This window comes from Cherax quadricarinatus, chromosome 54 (assembly GCF_038502225.1).
Source record: "Cherax quadricarinatus isolate ZL_2023a chromosome 54, ASM3850222v1, whole genome shotgun sequence".
Lineage (NCBI taxonomy): Eukaryota > Metazoa > Arthropoda > Malacostraca > Decapoda > Parastacidae > Cherax > Cherax quadricarinatus.
The window spans coordinates 22763551-22784590 of NC_091345.1; the positions used below are offsets into that span (position 1 = coordinate 22763551).

Consider the following 21040-nt stretch of genomic DNA (forward strand, 5'->3'; position numbering starts at 1 on the left):
ACATGTCTTAACTTTCATCTTGTCGGTATTGTATACCTTTCTTGCACAGTTTTGCTTTAGTCCTGTGCACTCTGTCCTCAACTTCCTGTTATTAAGTGGGTGGTACAGGGGAATGGGGGAAGGGAATGCTATATGACTGCTACAGTTGCTTTTGGGATCTCCCGTTCTTAACTGTTCTTATTGTGTAGTTTTTGAATTCCTTTAATTTTAGATTCATCAAATCTTCCAAACTCATATGATTCTTGATCATTATTGCCACTCTTCCCCTGTTTTCCCTTTCTGTTCTCAGAATATTTAACCCTCCAGTAAGGATTTTTCCGTGTACTTAGGTAGTTGTATTTGCAGAGGTCGATTCATAGCTCCTGGCTTTTACTTTCAACTGTTACTGATTTCTGGCATCCAGGCCAGGGATTCATAGCTCCTGGCTCTGCCTTTCAACTACCACTGATTTTTGACATTCATATTGGAATGCTAGATGATATCCTCATCACTGGCAGATTTCCTTAGCTGATGTATAAAAGCCATCCTGTATGATGGAATATGGCGGAGGTACTTGAAGGATGTTTTCCGGGGTCAGCACCCCTGGTGGTCCGATCCCAGACTAGACGGCCTGCTGGATCAAGGGCTGATCAACCAGTCTGTTGCTGCTGGCCACATGCTGTCTAATGTACAGACCACAACGGTCAGAAACTGACTTAAGTAACTTATCAGGTTCCCTCTTGAAGACAGCATTATACTTGCTGTGCTATCTCTTACTGTACTCAATATATCCTGCTTTTCATTTGGAGCTATTTTACATTGTCTGACAAGCCTCTTGTTTTCGTAGGGAGTGATTATTGTGTGCAGATTTGGGATCAGTCTCTACAGAATTTTCCAGGTGTAAATCATGATTAACCTTTGAACGTCTATGTTCAAAGAAGTACAGGTTGAGGAACTTCAAATGTTCTCAGTAATTTAGGTGGTTAACATAGTTTATACATGTAGGGAATGTTCTCTATACATTCTCCAGGTCTACAGTTTTGCTTGCCTTAAAAGAGGCTGTTAGTGTACAGCAATATTGCATTGTTTTGTTTAATAATAAAATATTTAACTGGCACATCTAACCTGTCCCTCCCTATCTTCCTATGGCCTAGATGGGGATGGCCTCCGGGATGTTCCCAGCATTAGGTCAACCCTGCGTATCAGCCAGTGAGACACATCTGTTTTTGTCTTGATATACAGACAAAGGTGGGAGTGAGGAAAGGCTAGAGAGGGAAAATTGGGCTCCCGTCTGATGACTGACTTAGTTCAGTTTAGTTAATTAATTTGTGAATGAACCTTTTTTGTAAGTTAACGAAACATCATGATGGGTCATCTGTATAATGGTAGGTGAGCCTTATGCTGGAGGTTGAGGGTGGGAAGTCTTGCATGGTGACAGGAAATGCTAAACTGTGCCTGAGGGCATTGTAAAGCTGGCGTGAGAACATACGCTGGCACCTCCTCATTACTGTGTTCTTATACTGTGAACTCTACTGTAACATCTCCTGTGGTCTCTGTTATGATCTATACTGTGGTCTTCTGTGATATATCCAGTGATCTACAGTGATCTCTACTGTATTCTACTGTGATCTCTACTGTTGTCTACTGTGATCTTTACTGTGGTCTACTGCGATATCTCCTGCGGTCTACTGAGGTCTCTGTTGTGGTCTCTATTGTGGTTACTGTGGTCGCTACTAGAATCTCTGGTCTGCTGTAATCTCTACTGTGGCCTTCTGTAATATCTCCTGTGGTCTGCCGTGATCTCTACTGTGGTCTACTGTGGCCTCTACTGTTGTCTTCTGTGGTCTCTTTTGTGGTCTGCTGTTCTCACTGCTGCGGTTTACTGTTGTCTCTACTGTCGTCTATGGTCTAATATGGTCTGCTGTGGTTTCTGTTATCTCTACTGTGGTCTACTGCTGTCTCTACTGTGGTCTGCTATGGTCTGCTGTAGTTACTGTTATATCTACTGTGGTCTACTACAGTCTACTGTAGTCTAATGTGGTCTTTACTGTGATCTGATATGGTCTGCTGGTCTACTGTTGTCTGCTGTGGTTATGTAACCAGGTTTCTGTAGGCTTTGGTATATATAAGGTCTGTTGTGTTTTGTACTCCGTGTTCTTATCGAATTATTCGTTGTCAACAAAGTGGAAGTCTTTTCTAACATCTCTCTTGTAATATATACTGATCTTCCACATAAACACCTTTCATTCTACTTTGGTATCGTCCACAGATAATGACACAAATCTGTGGTTAACATTTCCATGCTGATGACTCTGACAGACAGTAATTAATAATAATAATAATAATAATATAATATCTTTATTTACTACAAGTACATATACAAGGTATACAGACCATAGCTGACATCTATGACATACTACTATATAGAAAGCCCTTTGTTATGCAGAGCATTTTGGGCAAATTAGGTCAGTTTTTGTCCCAGGATGCAGCCCACACCAGTTGACTAGCTCCCAGGTACCCTTTTTTTTACTGATGGGTGAACATAGACAACCAGTGTAAGGAAACACGCACAATGTTTCAACCCTCACCGTGAATCGAACCAGGACCTCAGCGTGTGAAACGAGAGCTTTAGCCACCAGGCCACCGTTCTTTTATTGAACTTTTTATTATGCTAAGACTGTATTTATGAGCATTGCTTTATGGTCTCTGTTAATTTTGTACATATAGTCTCTTCCAATGGTTTCTACCCATGGTTTCTGCCTGCAGTATCTACCAGTGGTCTCTGTCAGGGTTTTCAATCAATTTTCAAGTCATTGTGTTTGCCAATGGTTTTTGCTTGTACTAGGAACAGCATAATTGAGTAAAAATACAGTACTCACGTGTTACTTTTGCAACAGGAACACTGGACGTTCTTCGGCGAGGACGAAGTCCATGGGCCTGTGGTGGTCACTTACAAGAGAGAGGTAATCAGTTCTCAAGAAAACTTTCGTGTCCTTCTGCGGCTCAAGTCAGGCACCCACCATGCCACCATAATTAACCTGGGCGACTACCCCACCCCTGCCAAGATGGTCAAGGTAAGTCCCAACACTCAGTTCTGATTTAAACTATACCAACAGGGGGAAGAAACTGGCCTGCTCGGAAGCACTTCAAATTGAGGTTAAGTACTTACAGGGTACAGGGTGAGGCTGAAGCTGTTACTGAGCCAGAAGTTTGTGAAATAAAACCCAGAGAATATCAGATATTATATGATATTTCAGTCACCAGCCAAAGTGGAAAGAGGTGCAAAAGCTTTCCACATCTGTTTTATGTCATGAGCACATCTGTCTGAAGTGTATTTGGCACTTGTAATGAGTTCACATTGATTTGAAAAGTTTATTTCTCTCTTTCCAATTTATAAATAGTGACTGAAACATCCTTTAAAATTAATAAATAAATAAATATATATATATATATATATATATATATATATATATATATATATATATATATATATATATATATATATATATATATACATGTATATATATACTATATATATCTTTCTTTCTTTCAACAAACCGGCCGTATCCCACCAAGGCAGGGTGGCCCAAAAAGAAAAACAAAAGTTTCTCTTTTCAAATTGAGTAATTTATACAGAAGGGGTTACTAGCCCCTTGCTCCCGGCATTTTAGTTGTCTCTTACAACACGCATGGCTTACAGACGTAGAATTCTGTTCCACTTCCCCATGGAGGTAAGAGGAAATTAACAAGAACAAGAACTAGAAAGAAAATAGAAGAAAACTAAAAGGGGTGTGTATATATATGCTTGTACATGTATGTGTAGTGTGACCTAAGTGTAAGTAGAACTAGCAAGATGTACCTGAAATCCTGCATGTTTATGAGACAGAAAAAAGGACACCAGGAATCCTACCATCATGTAAAACGATTACAGGCTTTCGTTTTACACTCACTTGGCAGGACGATAGTACCTCCCTGGGCAGTTGCTGTCTACCAACCTACTACCTAAAATATATATATCTTTCTTTCTTTCAACACACCAGCCATATCCCACCGAGGCGGAGTGGCCCAAAAGGAAAAACGAAAGTTTCTCCTTTTACATTTAGTAATATATACAGGAGAAGGGGTTACTAGCCCCTTGCTCCCGGCATTTTAGTCACCTCTTACAACACGCATGGCTTACGGAGGATATATCTATATATTACGGAGGATATATATATATATATATATATATATATATATATATATATATATATATATATATATATATATATATATATATATATATGCAATACGATCACAGTGAACAGGTGATTTCAAAATATGCAAAACAACCACTCTGAAAGAATAGAGAAATTCCAAGCGCTTTCGTGACTACTCACATTATCAAGGAACTATGAAAGTGAAGCATCCAAGGAAGCTATATAAGGGGTCGGCCAGCACCTCACTATCAGATCCCACAACGGTTAAACACGTGACGCGCGGCGAGCCAACTTGGATAGGTCCTTTGCAAAACTCACCCCCAAGCTATTTATTTGTCCAGTGTATTATTAAATTCTACCCATTAATAGAATTTGGGTAGAATTTAATAATACACTGGACAAATAAATAGCTTGGGGGTGAGTTTTGCAAAGGACCTATCCAAGTTGGCTCGCCGCGCGTCACGTGTTTAACCGTTGTGGGATCTGATAGTGAGGTGCTGGCCGACCCATTATATAGCTTCCTTGGATGCTTCACTTTCATAGTTCCTTGATAATGTGAGTAGTCACGAAAGCGCTTGGAATTTCTCTATTCTTTCAGAGTGGTTGTTTTGCATATATATATATATATATATATATATGTATATATATATATATTTTTTTATTTTTTTTTTTTTTTTATTATCACACCGGCCGATTCCCACCAAGGCAGGGTGGCCCGAAAAAGAAAAACTTTCACCATCATTCACTCCATCACTGTCTTGCCAGAAGGGTGCTTTACACTACAGTTTTTAAACTGCAACATTAACACCCCTCCTTCAGAGTGCAGGCACTGTACTTCCCATCTCCAGGACTCAAGTCCGGCCTGCCGGTTTCCCTGAATCCCTTCATAAATGTTACTTTGCTCACACTCCAACAGCACGTCAAGTATTAAAAACCATTTGTCTCCATTCACTCCTATCAAACACGCTCACGCATGCCTGCTGGAAGTCCAAGCCCCTCGCACACAAAACCTCCTTTACCCCCTCCCTCCAACCCTTCCTAGGCCGACCCCTACCCCGCCTTCCTTCCACTACAGACTGATACACTCTTGAAGTCATTCTGTTTCGCTCCATTCTCTCTACATGTCCGAACCACCTCAACAACCCTTCCTCAGCCCTCTGGACAACAGTTTTGGTAATCCCGCACCTCCTCCTAACTTCCAAACTACGAATTCTCTGCATTATATTCACACCACACATTGCCCTCAGACATGACATCTCCACTGCCTCCAGCCTTCTCCTCGCTGCAACATTCATCACCCACGCTTCACACCCATATAAGAGCGTTGGTAAAACTATACTCTCCTACATTCCCCTCTTTGCCTCCAAGGACAAAGTTCTTTGTCTCCACAGACTCCTAATATATATATATATATATATATATATATATATATATATATATATATGGTAGTAGGTTGGTAGACAGCAACCACCCAGGGAGGTACTACCGTCCTGCCAAGTGAGTGTAAAACGAAAGCCTGTAATTGTTTTACATGATGGTAGGATTGCTGGTGTCTTTTGTCTGTCTCATAAATATGCAAGATTACAGGTATGTCTTGCTACTTCTACTTACACTTAGGTCACACTACACATGCATGTACACGTTTATTTACACACACTCATCTGAGTTTTCTTTGATTTTATCTTAATAGTTCTTGGTCTTGTTACTTTTCCTTTTATATCCATGGGGAAGTGGAATAAGAATCTTTCCTCCGTAAGCCATGCGTGTTATAAAAGGGAACAATGGGCTAGTAACCCCTTTTCTTGTAAAGATTACTAAAAAGAATAAGAAGAAGAAAATTGTCAAAGTGGGAAGTCTGAATGTGCGTGGATGTTGTGCCAATGATAAGAAAGAGATGATTGTGGATGTTATGAATGAGAAGAAGCTGGATGTCCTGGCTTTAAGTGAAACAAAGCTGAAGGGGGTTGGAGAGTTTCAATGGAGAGGAATAAATGGGATTAGGTCAGGGGTTTCAAATAGAGTTAGAGCTAAAGAAGGAGTAGCAATAATGTTGAAGGATAAGCTATGGCAGGAAAAGAGGGAATATCAATGTATTAATTCAAGGATTATGTGGAATAAAATAAAGATTGGATGTGAAAAGTGGGTTATAGTAAGCGTGTATGCACCTGGAGGAGAGAGAAGTGTAGAGGAGAGAGATTTTGGGAAATGTTGAGTGAATGCGTGGGGAGTTTTGAATGAAGTGTGAGAGTAATGTTGGTTGGGGATTTCAATGCTAAAGTTGGTAAAAATGTTATGGAGGGAGTAGTAGGTAAATTTGGGGTGCCAGCGGTAAATGTAAATGGGGACCCTTTAATTGAGCTATATGTAGAAAGAGATTTGGTAATAAGTAATACATATTTTATGAAAAAGAGGATAAATAAATATACAAGGTATGATCTAACACGTAATGAAAGTAGTTTGTTAGATTATGTATTGGTGGATAAAAGGTTGATGGGTAGGCTCCAGGATGTATGTACATGTTTATAGAGGGGCAACTGATATATCGGATCATTATTTAGTTGTAGCTACAGTTAGAGTAAGAGGTAGATGGGAAAAGAGGAAGGTGGCAACAACAAGTAAGAGGGAGGTGAAAGTGTATAAACTAAGGGAGGAGGAAGTTCGGGTGAGATATAAGCGACTATTGGCAGAAAGGTGGGCTAGTGCAAAGATGAGTAGTGGGGCGGTTGAAGAGGGTTGGAATAGTTTTAAAAATGCAGTATTAGAATGTGGGGCAGAAGTTTGTGGTTATAGGAGGGTGGGGGCTGGACGAAAGAGGAGTGATTAGTGGAATGATGAAGTAAAGGGTGTGATAAAAGAGAAAAAGGTAGCTTATGAGAGGTTTTTACAAAGCAGAACTGTTATAAGAAGAGCAGAGTATATGGAGAGTAAAAGAAAGGTGAAGAGAGTGGTGAGAGAGTGCAAAAGGAGAGCAGATGATAGAGTGGGAGAGGCACTGTCAAGAAATTTTAATGAAAATAAAAATTTTTGGAGTGAGTTAAACAAGTTAAGAAAGCCTAGGGAACGTATGGATTTGTCATTTAAAAACAGAGTAGGGGAGTTAGTAGATGGGAAGATGGAGGTATTAGGTAGATGGCGAGAATATTTTGAGGAACTCTTAAATGTTAAGGAAGAAAGGGAGGCGGTAATTTCATGCACTGGTCAGGGAGGTATACCATCTTTTAGGAGTGAAGAAGAGCAGAATGTCAGTGTGGGGGAGGTACGTGAGGCATTACGTAGAATGAAAGGGGGTAAAGCAGCTGGAACTGATGGGATCATGACAGAAATGTTAAAAGCAGGGGGGGGATATAGTGTTGGAGTGGTTGGTACTTTTGTTTAATAAATGTATGAAAGAGGGGAAGGTACCTAGGGATTGGCATAGAGCATGTATAGTCCCTTTATATAAAGGGAAAGGGGACAAAAGAGATTGTAAAAATTATAGAGGAATAAGTTTACTGAGTATACCAGGAAAAGTGTACGGTAGGGTTATAATTGAAAGAATTAGAGGCAAGACAGAATGTAGGATTGCGGATGAGCAAGGAGGTTTCAGAGTGGGTAGGGGATGTGTAGATCAAGTGTTTACATTGAAGCATATATGTGAGCAGTATTTAGATAAAGGTAGGGAAGTTTTTATTGCATTTATGGATTTAGAAAAGGCATATGATAGAGTGGATAGAGGAGCAATGTGGCAGATGTTGCAAGTATATGGAATAGGTGGTAAGTTACTAAATGCTGTAAAGAGTTTTTATGAGGATAGTGAGGCTCAGGTTAGGGTGTGTAGAAGAGAGGGAGACTACTTCCCGGTAAAAGTAGGTCTTAGACAGGGATGTGTAATGTCACCATGGTTGTTTAATATATTTATAGATGGGGTTGTAAAAGAAGTAAATGGTAGGGTGTTCAGGAGAGGGGTGGGATTAAATTATGTGGAATCAAATTCAAAATGGGAATTGACACAGTTACTTTTTGCTGATGATACTGTGCTTATGGAAGATTCTAAAGAAAAATTTCAAAGGTTAGTGGATGAGTTTGGGAATGTGTGTAAAGGTAGAAAGTTGAAAGTGAACATAGAAAAGATTAAGGTGATGAGGGTATCAAATGATTTAGATAAAGAAAAATTGGATATCAAATTGGGGAGGAGGAGTATGGAAGAAGTGAATGTTTTCAGATACTTGGGAGTTGACGTGTTGGCGGATGGATTTATGAAGGATGAGGTTAATCATAGAATTGATGAGGGAAAAAGGCGAGTGGTGCATTGAGGTATATGAGGTATGTCTTGCTACTTCTACTCACACTTAGGTCACACTACACATACATGTACAAGCATATATATACACACCCCTCTGGGTTTTCTAATATTTTCTTACTAGTTCTTGTTCTTGTTGTTTATTTTCTCTTACCTCCATGGGGAAGTGGAACAGAATTCTTCCTCCGTAAGCCATGCGTGTAGTAGGAGGCAACTAAAATGCCGGGAGCAAGGGGCTAGTAACCTCTTCTCCTGTACATATTACTAAATGTAAAAGGAGAAACTTTCGTTTTTCCTTTTGGGCCACCCCGCCTCGGTGGGATACGGCCGGTGTGTTGAAAGAAAGAAAGATATACATGTATATATATGAAAGGGGGTAAGGCAGCCGGGATTGATGGGATAAAGATAGAAATGTTAAAAGCAGGTGGGGATATAGTTTTGGAGTGGTTGGTGCAATTATTTAATAAATGTATGGAAGAGGGTAAGGTACCTAGGGATTGGCAGAGAGCATGCATAGTTCCTTTGTATAAAGGCAAAGGGGATAAAAGAGAGTGCAAAAATTATAGGGGGATAAGTCTGTTGAGTGTACCTGGTAAAGTGTATGGTAGAGTTATAATTGAAAGAGTAAGACGGAGAATAGGATAGCAGATGAACAAGGAGGCTTTAGGAAAGGTAGGGGGTGTGTGGACCAGGTGTTTACAGTGAAACATATAAGTGAACAGTATTTAGATAAGGCTAAAGAGGTCTTTGTGGCATTTATGGATTTGGAAAAGGCGTATGACAGGGTGGATAGGGGGGCAATGTGGCAGATGTTGCAAGTGTATGGTGTAGGAGGTAGGTTACTGAAAGCAGTGAAGAGTTTTTACGAGGATAGTGAGGCTCAAGTTAGAGTATGTAGGAAAGAGGGAAATTTTTTCCCAGTAAAAGTAGGCCTTAGACAAGGATGTGTGATGTCACCGTGGTTGTTTAATATATTTATAGATGGGGTTGTAAGAGAAGTAAATGCGAGGGTCTTGGCAAGAGGCGTGGAGTTAAAAGATAAAGAATCACACACAAAGTGGGAGTTGTCACAGCTGCTCTTTGCTGATGACACTGTGCTCTTGGGAGATTCTGAAGAGAAGTTGCAGAGATTGGTGGATGAATTTGGTAGGGTGTGCAAAAGAAGAAAATTAAAGGTGAATACAGGAAAGAGTAAGGTTATGAGGATAACAAAAAGATTAGGTGATGAAAGATTGAATATCAGATTGGAGGGAGAGAGTATGGAGGAGGTGAACGTATTCAGATACAGTGGACCCCCGCATAGCGAATGCCTTGCATAGCGAACATTCCGCATAGCGAACGCTTTGATCGCTAAAATTTTGCCCCGCATAGTAGACAAAAACCCGCTCAGCGAACTTCGTCCGAGACGCGTCCAATGTGGGCCCTCAGCCAGCCTCACATGTGCCGCCCGTCCCATTGTTTACCAGCTAGCCTCCGCGGTAACATTCAAGCATACACTCGGAATATTTCGTATTATTACAGTGTTTTCGGTTCTGTTTGTTGAAAATAAGTGACCATGGGCCCCAAGAAAGCTTCTAGTGCCAACCCTGTGGTAAAAAGGGTGAGAATTAGTATGGAAATTAAGAAAGATTTTGAAGGGTTTGGGGCTAACCCTGAGAAGCCTATGCCAGTTGTGGAATCCATTGTGCCTACTTCAAAAATTAAGGAAATGTGTGCACAGTGGGTTGAACTGCAAACCTTTATGGATGAAAATCACCCTGACACAGCTGTTGCAAGGCGTGCTGGTGACTATTTCAATGACAATGTTATGGCCCATTTTAGACAAATCGTAAAGGAACGGGAGGTACAGAGCTCTATGGACAGAAAGAAGTCCAGTGACTCTGAAGCTGGTCCTAGTGGCATTAAAAGAAGAAGGGAAGTAACCCCGGAAAAGGACTTGCCTCCTCAAGTGTTAATGGAAGGGGATTCCCCTTCTAAACACTAACACTCTCTCTCCCCTCCTCCCATCCCATCAATCATCACCAGATCTTCAATAAAAGTAAGTGTCATGTAATTGTGCATGCCTTTTTCAGTTTGTGTGTACTAAAATTAACATTTTTTTGTGGTAAAAAATTTTTTTTTTCATACTTTTGGGTGTCTTGCACGGATTAATTTTATTTCCATTATTTCTTATGGGGAAAATTAATTCGCATAGCGAACATTTCGCATAACGACCAGCCCTCTTGCACGGATTAAGTTCGCTATGCGGGGGTCCACTGTATTTGGGAGTGGACGTGTCAGCGGATGGGTCTATGAAAGATGAGGTGAATCATAGAATTGATGAGGGAAAAAGAGTGAGTGGTGCACTTAGGAGTCTGTGGAGACAAAGAACTTTGTCCTTGGAGGCAAAGAGGGGAATGTATGAGAGTATAGTTTTACCAACGCTCTTATATGGGTGTGAAGCGTGGGTGATGAATGTTGCAGCGAGGAGAAGGCTGGAGGCAGTGGAGATGTCATGTCTGAGGGCAATGTGTGGTGTGAATATAATGCAGAGAATTCGTAGTTTGGAAGTTAGGAGGAGGTGCGGGATTACCAAAACTGTTGTCCAGAGGGCTGAGGAAGGGTTGTTGAGGTGGTTCGGACATGTAGAGAGAATGGAGCGAAACAGAATGACTTCAAGAGTGTATCAGTCTGTAGTGGAAGGAAGGCGGGGTAGGGGTCGGCCTAGGAAGGGTTGGAGGGAGGGGGTAAAGGAGGTTTTGTGTGCGAGGGGCTTGGACTTCCAGCAGGCATGCGTGAGCGTGTTTGATAGGAGTGAATGGAGACAAATGGTTTTTAATACTTGACGTGCTGTTGGAGTGTGAGCAAAGTAACATTTATGAAGGGATTCAGGGAAACCGGCAGGCCGGACTTGAGTCCTGGAGATGGGAAGTACAGTGCCTGCACTCTGAAGGAGGGGTGTTAATGTTGCAGTTTAAAAACTGTAGTGTAAAGCACCCTTCTGGCAAGACAGTGATGGAGTGAATGATGGTGAAAGTTTTTCTTTTTCGGGCCACCCTGCCTTGGTGGGAATCGGCCGGTGTGATAATAAAAAAAAAAAAAAAAAAAAAAAAAAAATATATATATATATATATATATATATATATATATATATATATATATATATATATATATATTACTAAATTTGAAAGGAGAAACTTCAGTTTTTTCTTTTGGGCCACCCCACCTCAGTGGGATACGGCTGGTACGTTGAAAGAAGAAAGATATATATATATATATATATATATATATATATATATATATATATATATATATATATATATTATGTGTGTGTGTTTGTATACTCACCTAGTTGTAGTTGCAGGGGTCGAGTCTCAGCTCCTGGTCCCACTTCTTCACTGGCCGCTACTCAGTCACTCTACCCACTCTGAATATAGATCCTGGCCTCCACTACATCACTTCCCAGACTATTCCACTTCCTGACAATTCTGTGACTGAAGAAATACTTCCTGACATCCCTGTGGTTCATTTGAGTCTTCAACTTCCAACTGTGACCCCTTGTTGCTGTGTCCCATCTCTGGAAATCCTGTCTCTGTCCACCTTGTCTATTCCTCTCAGTATTTTGTATGTCGTTATCATATTCCCCCATCTCCTGTCCTCCAGTGTCATCAGGTCGATTTCCCTTAGCCTCTTCTCATAGGACATGCCCCTTAGTTCTGGGATTAATCTTGTTGCAAACCTTTGCACTTTCTCTAATTTCCTTACATGCTTGGCTAGGTGTGGGTTCCAAACTGGTGCTGCATACTCCAATATAGGCCTGATATACAGAGTGTACAGGTTTTTGAACGATTTCTTATTGAGATGTCAGAATGCTGTTCTTAGGTTTGCTAGACGCCCTTATGCTGCAGCAATTATTTGGTTGATGTGTGCCTCAGGAGATGTGCCCGGTGTTACATACATACAGTGGACCCCCAGTATTTGATATTAATCCGTTCCTGAGAGCTCATTGAATACCGATAATATCGAAAACCGAATCAATTTTCCTCATAAGAAATAATGAAAATCAAATTAATCCGTGCAAGACACCCAAAAGTATGAAAAAAAAAATTTTACTACATGAAATATTAAGTTTAATGCAGTAGAATAATTACAATAACAATAAAATAATTGACACTTACCTTTAATGAAGATCTGGTGATGATTGATGGGATGGAAGGAGGGGAGAGGTGTTAGTGTTTAGAAGGGGAATCCCCTTCCATTAGGACTTGAGGTAGCAAGTCCTTTTCCAGGGTTACTTCCCTTCTTCTTTTAATGCCACTAGGACCAGCTTGAGAGTCACTGGACCTCTGTCGCACAACAAATCTGTCCATAGAGCTCTGTACCTCCCGTTCCTTTACGATTTGTGTAAAATGGGCCACAACATTGTCACTGTAATAGCTGTGTTAGGGTGATTTTCATCCATAAAGGTTTGCACTTCAACCCAATGTGCACACATTTCCTTAATTTTTGAAGTAGGCACAATGTATTCCACAACTGGTATATGCTTCTCAGGGTTAGCCCTAAACCCTTCAAAATCTTTCTTAATTTCCATACTAATTCTCACCCTTTTTACCACAGGGTTGGCACTAGAAGCTTTCTTGGGGCCCATGGTGACTTATTTTGCAGAAACAAGCACTAAACACAGTGATAATATGGATAATATGGAATGTACTGAATGTATCCTTAGATGCGCGCACACTGGCTGGCTTGTAAACACTGGCACACAAGGGGCAGTTCAGGCCACATGTGGACAGGTCTTGTACGAATCGTATCGAATACTGGGTTTTCAATCGAATACCGAGGAAAATTTTTTGCGATATAATGCATCGAATACTGAATTTATCGAATACCGATGCCATCAAATACCGGGGGTCCACTGTATATATAAAGCAGCAGTAAGAAACATTTGCCTAGAAGCTGCCGGTTTACTCCAGCCACACAAACTGGGTTTTGGGGTCGCTCAAGGCAGTGAAGCCACAGCTCATGCGGCAAGGGCCTAAATCAGGGACCTACCAGAAGACAAGGCCGTACTCAGACTTGACTTTAAAAATGCCTTTAATATGGTGAAAAGAGATGTTGTCCTGCCGGCCATTCGGGATCAGTTCCCCAGTTTTTTTCCCTTCATTTCAGCTGGCTACAGCAAACCCTCAATTCTTTTGTTTGGCAAACATGAAATTCCTTCATCAGAAGGTGTTCAGCAGGGTGATCCACTTGCTCTACTTCTTCTCTGCTTGGCAGTAAGAGAACTAACTTTCAGCCTATGCAGCGAGCTCAACATCTGGTACCAGGAAGATGGCACTCTGGCAGGTACTGAAGAGTCCCTGCTAGAGGACCTACAACTGGTGAAGACACAAGGAGAAGCCTTGGGACTCATCCTCAGTCCCTCCAAGTGTGAAATCATCACAACAAACCAGGAAATCTCTACTACCACTCCATCCAACAGCACCCTCTTGGGAGCACCATTGGGTTACCAGGCCATCGACACAATCCTCAAGAATAAACTGAATGACCTGAAGAGAACGGAGGAGAGAATAAGTGATCTTGATGCGCATGATGCCCTGTATCTCCTCACAAGGTGTCTTACTATGCCAAGACTCACCTACTTCCTGAGGTGCGCACTCTCTTTTAACAGCCCAACACTCAAGAAATGCAGGTAGCTTTACCTGCATTTCCAGTGGATTAGTCAAGAAGATTGTCCCCGAACGCTCAAGAGACTTGGTAGGAGCTCAAGACCCCAGGTTCATTGATACAGCTGTGTGGTGGGACATCCTTGCAGACTTCTCCAGTAGACCAGCTCCTCCCAAAGAGCACAAACAGTCTCACTGGGACAAACTGATCATGGAAAAAATCGCCAACACAATGCTCACCAACGCTTCAGGAAAGGACAAAGCTCGTCTCCTAGTGGTGAAGGCACCACACTCAGGAGATTTCCTTCTAGCTGTTCCCAGTTCCTCCCTGGGCACTTGACTCGACCCACAGGCCATTTGGATTGGTGTTGCCCTTTGCCTAGCCACCCCCATACTCACTGAACATAGGTGTATTTGCAGCAGGGCGACTGCTGATCAATTCGGACTTCATGCTCTCGTGTGTCACACATCAGAAGGGAAGTATGCTAGACATGAGGAGGTCAACGATGTCATAAAGAGATGCCTCGCCACAGCCCAATGGGAACCCCAAGTGTGGAGATCTGACAGAAGTCAAGAGCAACCTGATGGAGCCACTATGCTACCCTGGAAGGATGGTAAGCAGATTGCCTAGGACTAGACCTGCACCACCACATTGGCAGACACCTACTTGCCATACTCTGTAGCTGAAGGGGCTGGAGCTGCCAGCCACAGGGAGACCCAGAAGACCCGCAAATATGAAGGCCTTTCCCCTTGCTATAACTTCATCCCAATAGGGTTGGAGACCCTTGGAGCATGGGGCAAGTGTGCTCTAAAGTTCCTCAAAGAGCTGGGTGAGAAACTCATCATAGAAACCAAGAATCACAGGGCAGCCAGCTTCCTCTTTCAGAGACTCAATGTTGTGATCCAGAGGGAAAATGCCTGCAGCATTCTGGGCACGTGGCCCAGTGCCAGGGAGCTGGACGAAATATTCAAGATGTAGCCCTGAGTTGTTATCTATGTTGTTCTACTCCCTCTTGTATTTTTGTCAGTGTATTTTAACTACCTTTAGATGTCATTGTAACAAAAAAAAGAATATATGTAAAATATGTAATAACTTTAAAACAGTTGAAACTCTGAAAATTTTGCAGACAGAATTGAGAGAGACGCAGAGCTCATGAAGGATATAACTAAAGAGTGGCATGTGGATGCCGTAATAGTAAATCAGGAGCTGTATAAACAAATTTTTGGGTATAATTTGAGATGTCTGTATTAGCAAAGTGCTGTAAAGTGGGGCCTGCCTGTACATAATTACAGACTTTTCCTTGTAAGAAATATACAGTGGTACCTCGAGTTTCGAACAGCTCCCAACTCGAACATTTGTGTAAGTGTATTTTTGTAAGTGTTTTTGTAAGTGTATTTTTGTAAGTGCTTTTGTAAGTGTATTTTTGGTGGTATGAAACAGACTAATCTAATTTACATTATTCCGTATGGGAACAAATTCGTTCAGTATCAGCACTCGAACAGCCTTCTGGGACGAATTAAGTTCATAACTTGAGGTACCACTGTACATGCACTGTTAACATATTATTGTTTATAACTCTAATATATCCTATTATTACCATAATCAATCTTATATGTATAGTGTTGTGTGCACTGGTGGTCAAGATTATTACTATTACATGAAACAATATTTTCATAAAGTGACTCTCGCCATTTCCACAGAGGCTGAAGGAAGAGTTGACAGTTGAACGCTTCTATCCCGTTGTGACTCCTGAGGGTCCAGAATTAATTTTGGCCTATGATGAACATGTCCTCAAGAATCATTTCAAATTTGGACTTATCTACCAACGCTTCGGACAGACCATGGAAGAGCAGCTCTTCAGCAATAGGTGTCACGTTGCAGCTCTTGAGGAGTTTCTCTGTCTCATGGGCCAGAGAGTTAAACTCAAGGACCATGAAGGGTGAGTTTTCATGTGTGCTCACCAGTTATATTTTTCTACAAGCAGGGGCTGTGAGGATGGAGGAAAGTTCAGCCGTTACATTGGTCCAGGGGCAGGCTGTGAGTCTCTGAAGGAGCCCCATAGCCATAAATGTTTTTTTTTTTATTTTTTTATTCATTTGATTTTTTTGATAATTTCGGCTTGTTTCAGTTAATTTAGAAAAATAACTGCCCCCAGGGGCCCCAAAGCAGTCTTGTTCTGCCATGCAAAATTTCTTGTGGAGGCCCTGACTACAAGGGAACCACCATTATATGACTTAAGTACCAGAGGAATGGTTCATTAAGTGAATTGCATTTTGTTCTAGAAGCCCATGTTATAACTTCATATGGGGCTGGGATTATAATGTTCTTTGTCTAATTCCTGTAGTATTAATGTTTTAATTAATGATGAAATTTTAAAAATATGTATTTGCCAGAAATCAGTCCATTGCTAATTGAAGGTGTAATGGTATTATACCTCTTTACTTATGAGTACATAAGAAGAAATATGAAAAATGATTAAAATATGAAGAGAAGAACTATTATATTGTGTTTTGTTACGTTGGGTTGAAGAGCTGTGATGGTGAGTAGGCTTCTTCTTGTTGGGTTAGAGGGCTGTGAGTACCTAAGGGCTGTTTCAACCTTTCAGTCCAACAATAGTTGACAGCATGTGAGCCATCACAAAATGTGGATATAACACTATTATAGCTTTACTAAACAATGAACCCATCTCTGGTGAAGGTAAATAGCAAAAAAGCATAATACTGTGACTGGAACAATACACAAATAACCTGCACATAGGAGAGAGGAGCTAATGACAACATTTCAGTCTGACTTGGACCATTTACAAAGCCACACCGACAGAAAGGATTCAAGAAGGGGGCAGTATATGTAGGCCAGCAGACAGGGACGAGACAAGACAGGTAGTAGGAAAAGAAGTAGAGAGGTAGTGGTGGTATTTATGCAAAGTAGTAGTAATAATAGTGAACTCAGTCAAAGACCAAGAAAGAAGAGTACTGCAAGAGAGCTAGGGGCCCACAAAGGGTAGACACAAAAACACGGGGAAGGGGGAAAAGAACGAAACATTCATGGCAGAAGAAAGAAAACCCAAAGAAGAAAGAGGAAAAAGGAAAGAGGGAGAAGGAGAAAAAACAATCAGGTTAAGTCATGGGTGTTCTGAAGTTTGGAACATTTTACAGTGTATTGGGAAAGGAAGGCATCTACAGAGATAAAGCCAGGAGTAAGATTCATACAAGGAAAGTTGTGTATAAGGGATGATTCAACCAGATGACGACTGTGAATGTTAGAAGTAGGTTAGACAGTTTTAGCAGAAGACCAGTCAATAGGATGACTGTGATCCCTGACATGACAGAAAAGAGGGTTGTTGGTGTCGGCAAGCCTAACACTAGTTTTGTGCTCCTTGAATCTTTCAGAAAGAGAATGGCCAGTTTCTCCAAAGTACTGACAAAAACAAGAGGAACAGGTAATAGAGTCGACACCAGGAGAATCTATAGAGGGAAGAGATGTATGAACTAGATTGGCACAAAGATTGATGCCTAAGGAACGGAGAGAGTTGTTGAGATTAGAAATATAGGGAAGGCAGAGAACAGAAGAGTTCCCAGGAGTAGAGAGTCTTTCTAATCTAAATAACTCTCTCCTTTTCTTAGACATCAAACATACTTTTTGGCAGACAGACACTCTTTGTGCCAATCTAGTTCATACCTCTCCTCCCTCTATAGATGCTCTTGGTATCTACTCTTATTTCCTGTCCCTCTTGTCCTCTTCAGTACTTTGGAGAAACTGGCCATTCTCTTTCTGACAGACTCAGGGAGCACATTAATTCTTTGATACATATTTGAATTGTTGGGGGAGAAATCAGAATGGGGACCCATTACAGGTAGTGTGCCATATGGTCACTGTTGAAATGAAAGGTTCTAGCCCTAGAAAAAAAATAACTGGTACATTTATAAATAATGTAGATACTCAGGGGCAGTGTTAAGGGCTGAAACCCCCAAAATTCCCTAAACCCCTCAGAGTAGGCCCAGGAGGCCTACTACACCATTCCTTTATTTTTATGTCATATTTAATGGAGGAAAAAGTAGCACTCCATGCAGTCACTCAAACTAAAGCTGCTCTCCCTCCATTCCTACTGCCTGCTTATTGGACATGTCATGATGAAGGGCAGGAACTCACCTCCCAACACTTAATTTAAACAATAAACTTTTATAAAGGATCTCTACATAAATAATATAAGCATAGGGGAAGCACTGCAGTATGCCTACTGGCCCATGCTATACAGCTTCTTCTCAAACCCAACCATTCTTATTCATATAATTCCAAAACTACCACAGGCTTTCTCTTTTCAGATTCAAAGGAGGTCTAGATACCCAGTTTGGTCAGACAGGAGAGGAGAGCATTTACGAGAAGTTCCGAGAGAAAGAGATTATGTTCCATGTGTCTACGTTATTGCCTTACAAAGAGAATGACCCACAGCAACTTGAAAGGAAACGACACATTGGCAATGATATGGTTGCTATTGTGTTCCAGGAGACCAACACTCCATTTGCACCTGATATGATTGCCTCACACTTCCTTCATGCCTACATCGTTGTCCAGCCTATTGAACCCTGCACGCCCAATACTAGGTGAGAGAGAGCTTTGTCTCTAGCCATCTGTCAAGACTTTTATTTCCATAATCAAGGAAAACATAACTAATACCATTCTACAAAAAAATTACCTAAAAGCCCTTATTACATACTTTACATCTTGACCCCCCGAACACTTCAAAAACTTTAAGAGGCACATAATTTCCCGTCATCTAATAACATGCTCATTTTCCCACTATAATCTACCATGTCCATAATTACTATCACATTTGTGTTGTAACTCCATGGGAAAGTGGGACAGAATTCTTCCTCCGTAAGCCATGCGTGTTGTAAGAGGCAACTAAAATGCCAGGAGCAAGGGGCTAGTAACCCCTTCTCCTGTATATATTACTAAGTGTGAAAGGAGAAACTTTTGTTTATCCTTTTGGGCCACCCTGCCTCGGTGGGATACGGCCGGTGTGTTGAAAGAAAAGAAAGAAGATTTGTGTTGTAAGGTGAAGTCTTGGATCTTTCCTTAATTCATGGTATAACTTAACAAATCTTTGATGGCAGTTGTGTTGGAGAGGTCTGAGTAAAGCTCATTAACATACTCATTTACCGATGACTTGGACTTACGTCCAGCTCTCCAACCAGTGTGCACACCTAAAATAATGTATATTAGAGCTGATTTCTTCTATTCTGTTTATTACAGTATACAGTACACTACTGTATAAACATTTAAAAATATACCAGAAATGTTATAAATGGTGCAAAAATGACATTAAAAAATATCTAAAGATGGTTGACACAAACCCACTACCAGTATAGTACGCTCCTCGCTTGACGACCTACTCTTAGGAGCGGAACCCTGTCGTTAAGTGAGGAGAGGATGTATATATATTTGTTTATTTTTATTTTCTCCTCTGTTTCTCCTACACAGTATTGTTTATCACTTTGCTCCTTTTCTTTCCCGTCCTAGATACTTTTATCATCAGTAATACTAAATATAACATCACCAGGTACCGAGTGAGTGTGACAGCGAGGTCTGATGTTCCATTCTTTGGACCCACCCTCCCTCCTACATCTACTTTTGAGAAGAGTCCTCACTTCAAAGAGTTCCTCCTTACTAAGCTTATCAATGCAGAGATTGCTTGTTATAAAGCAGAGCGGTTTGCAAAATTAGAGGTAAGCCAGGAAGATTTTTAATGTGCAGCCTGATTACTGAAGTATTTTATTCCTTGTGTGAAGTACACTGTATCTTTTAATTCAGATTTTAACTTTGAAGTAAGCCAGGAGGTGCTAGAGACACCTAATTTACTCTTAATACCCTTCCAACCTCAGTATGTAAATTAAATCTCTAGAATTTTGAATACTTGGCCATTTGCTATATTTACAGTAGTGATCACTTGTTTGTAGCTCCTGGAACACTTAGTACTGCCTCCTCTATCTCATTTGATTTTTCTACCATTTTTTCTCAGTTTACAGTTGTGACACCATGTTAACCTTGTTGATATATGAGACTGAAATATTCTGTGTTTATACTTGCATACCCTGTATGAACTTTTATGATTCACTCCTCCTTCATGACTTAGATAGGGACTAGAGGATTGCTTAGCTAAGCAAAAATTTATGTAAAGTAAATCTCATTTTCTCCATTTAGTGAAGGCATAGGGGGCTACAACCCCCCCATCCCATCCCTGTTTTAGTGGTGGATTGAAGGGTTGAAAGATTGCCAGGGATTGACTAATGTGCTGTATTGGCTTACCCTCAAGTATTTACTGTATGTATTTGAATTTTTTGGATGTGGTGTGTTATGTGCAGCACATATTTTAGAGTAAAGTTACAGTGAAGATGATTATAATCAGTTGTGGGATGGCAGAGGTAATTTTTGTTACACCAGTGCATTGAAAATTTAGTTTTTTCTTCTCACCAAAGTATTTATGGTATGATATTTGCTTTTGAAGGTTGTTTGTGGTTTTATTATAAAGAGAATTCAAGAAATTCCTGAGTGAGGTAGGAAATATAATCATAGGTGCCAGATATACACAAAACTTTGCCACGCATTAATATAACTGACTTCCAGTTTGAATCATTGAAACACAGTAGTTCCCTTTATTTTTCACTTTTTTTTTTTACAGATGCGTACACGATCTTCACTGCTGTGTGCTCTCGTAGACGATTTGAGAATGAAAACAAATGAATTCCTTGGTGTAACAAAGGTCCCTGAGACACCCAAGGTGGAAACTACAGGCAACAAGTTCAGGGAGATTGTTCGTAGTGTGCTTATTGGCCGCAAGAACCCTGATACCCCAGGAATGTTAAAGAAGCCCATCATTAATAACACAAACACTTTAGTTGCTGTAACTCCAGCAGTAAGTCAATTTTTTATTTCTAAA

The 21040-nt window shown here is 40.8% G+C and overlaps 1 protein-coding gene across 12 annotated transcripts in view; it reads left to right on the forward strand.

The window, feature by feature from the left end:
• The window catches only part of RapGAP1 (Rap GTPase activating protein 1), a 388752-nt gene that overhangs the window by 336171 nt on the left and 31541 nt on the right, over window positions 1-21040 (forward strand). For all 12 annotated transcript variants that reach the window (XM_070096729.1, XM_070096728.1, XM_070096730.1 and 9 more), the window contains 5 exons: window positions 2877-3053; window positions 15804-16042; window positions 18426-18704; window positions 19664-19829; window positions 20783-21016. In XM_070096729.1, the coding sequence (XP_069952830.1) occupies window positions 2877-3053; window positions 15804-16042; window positions 18426-18704; window positions 19664-19829; window positions 20783-21016 (1095 nt within the window). The remainder of the gene's footprint in view (window positions 1-2876; window positions 3054-15803; window positions 16043-18425; window positions 18705-19663; window positions 19830-20782; window positions 21017-21040) is intronic.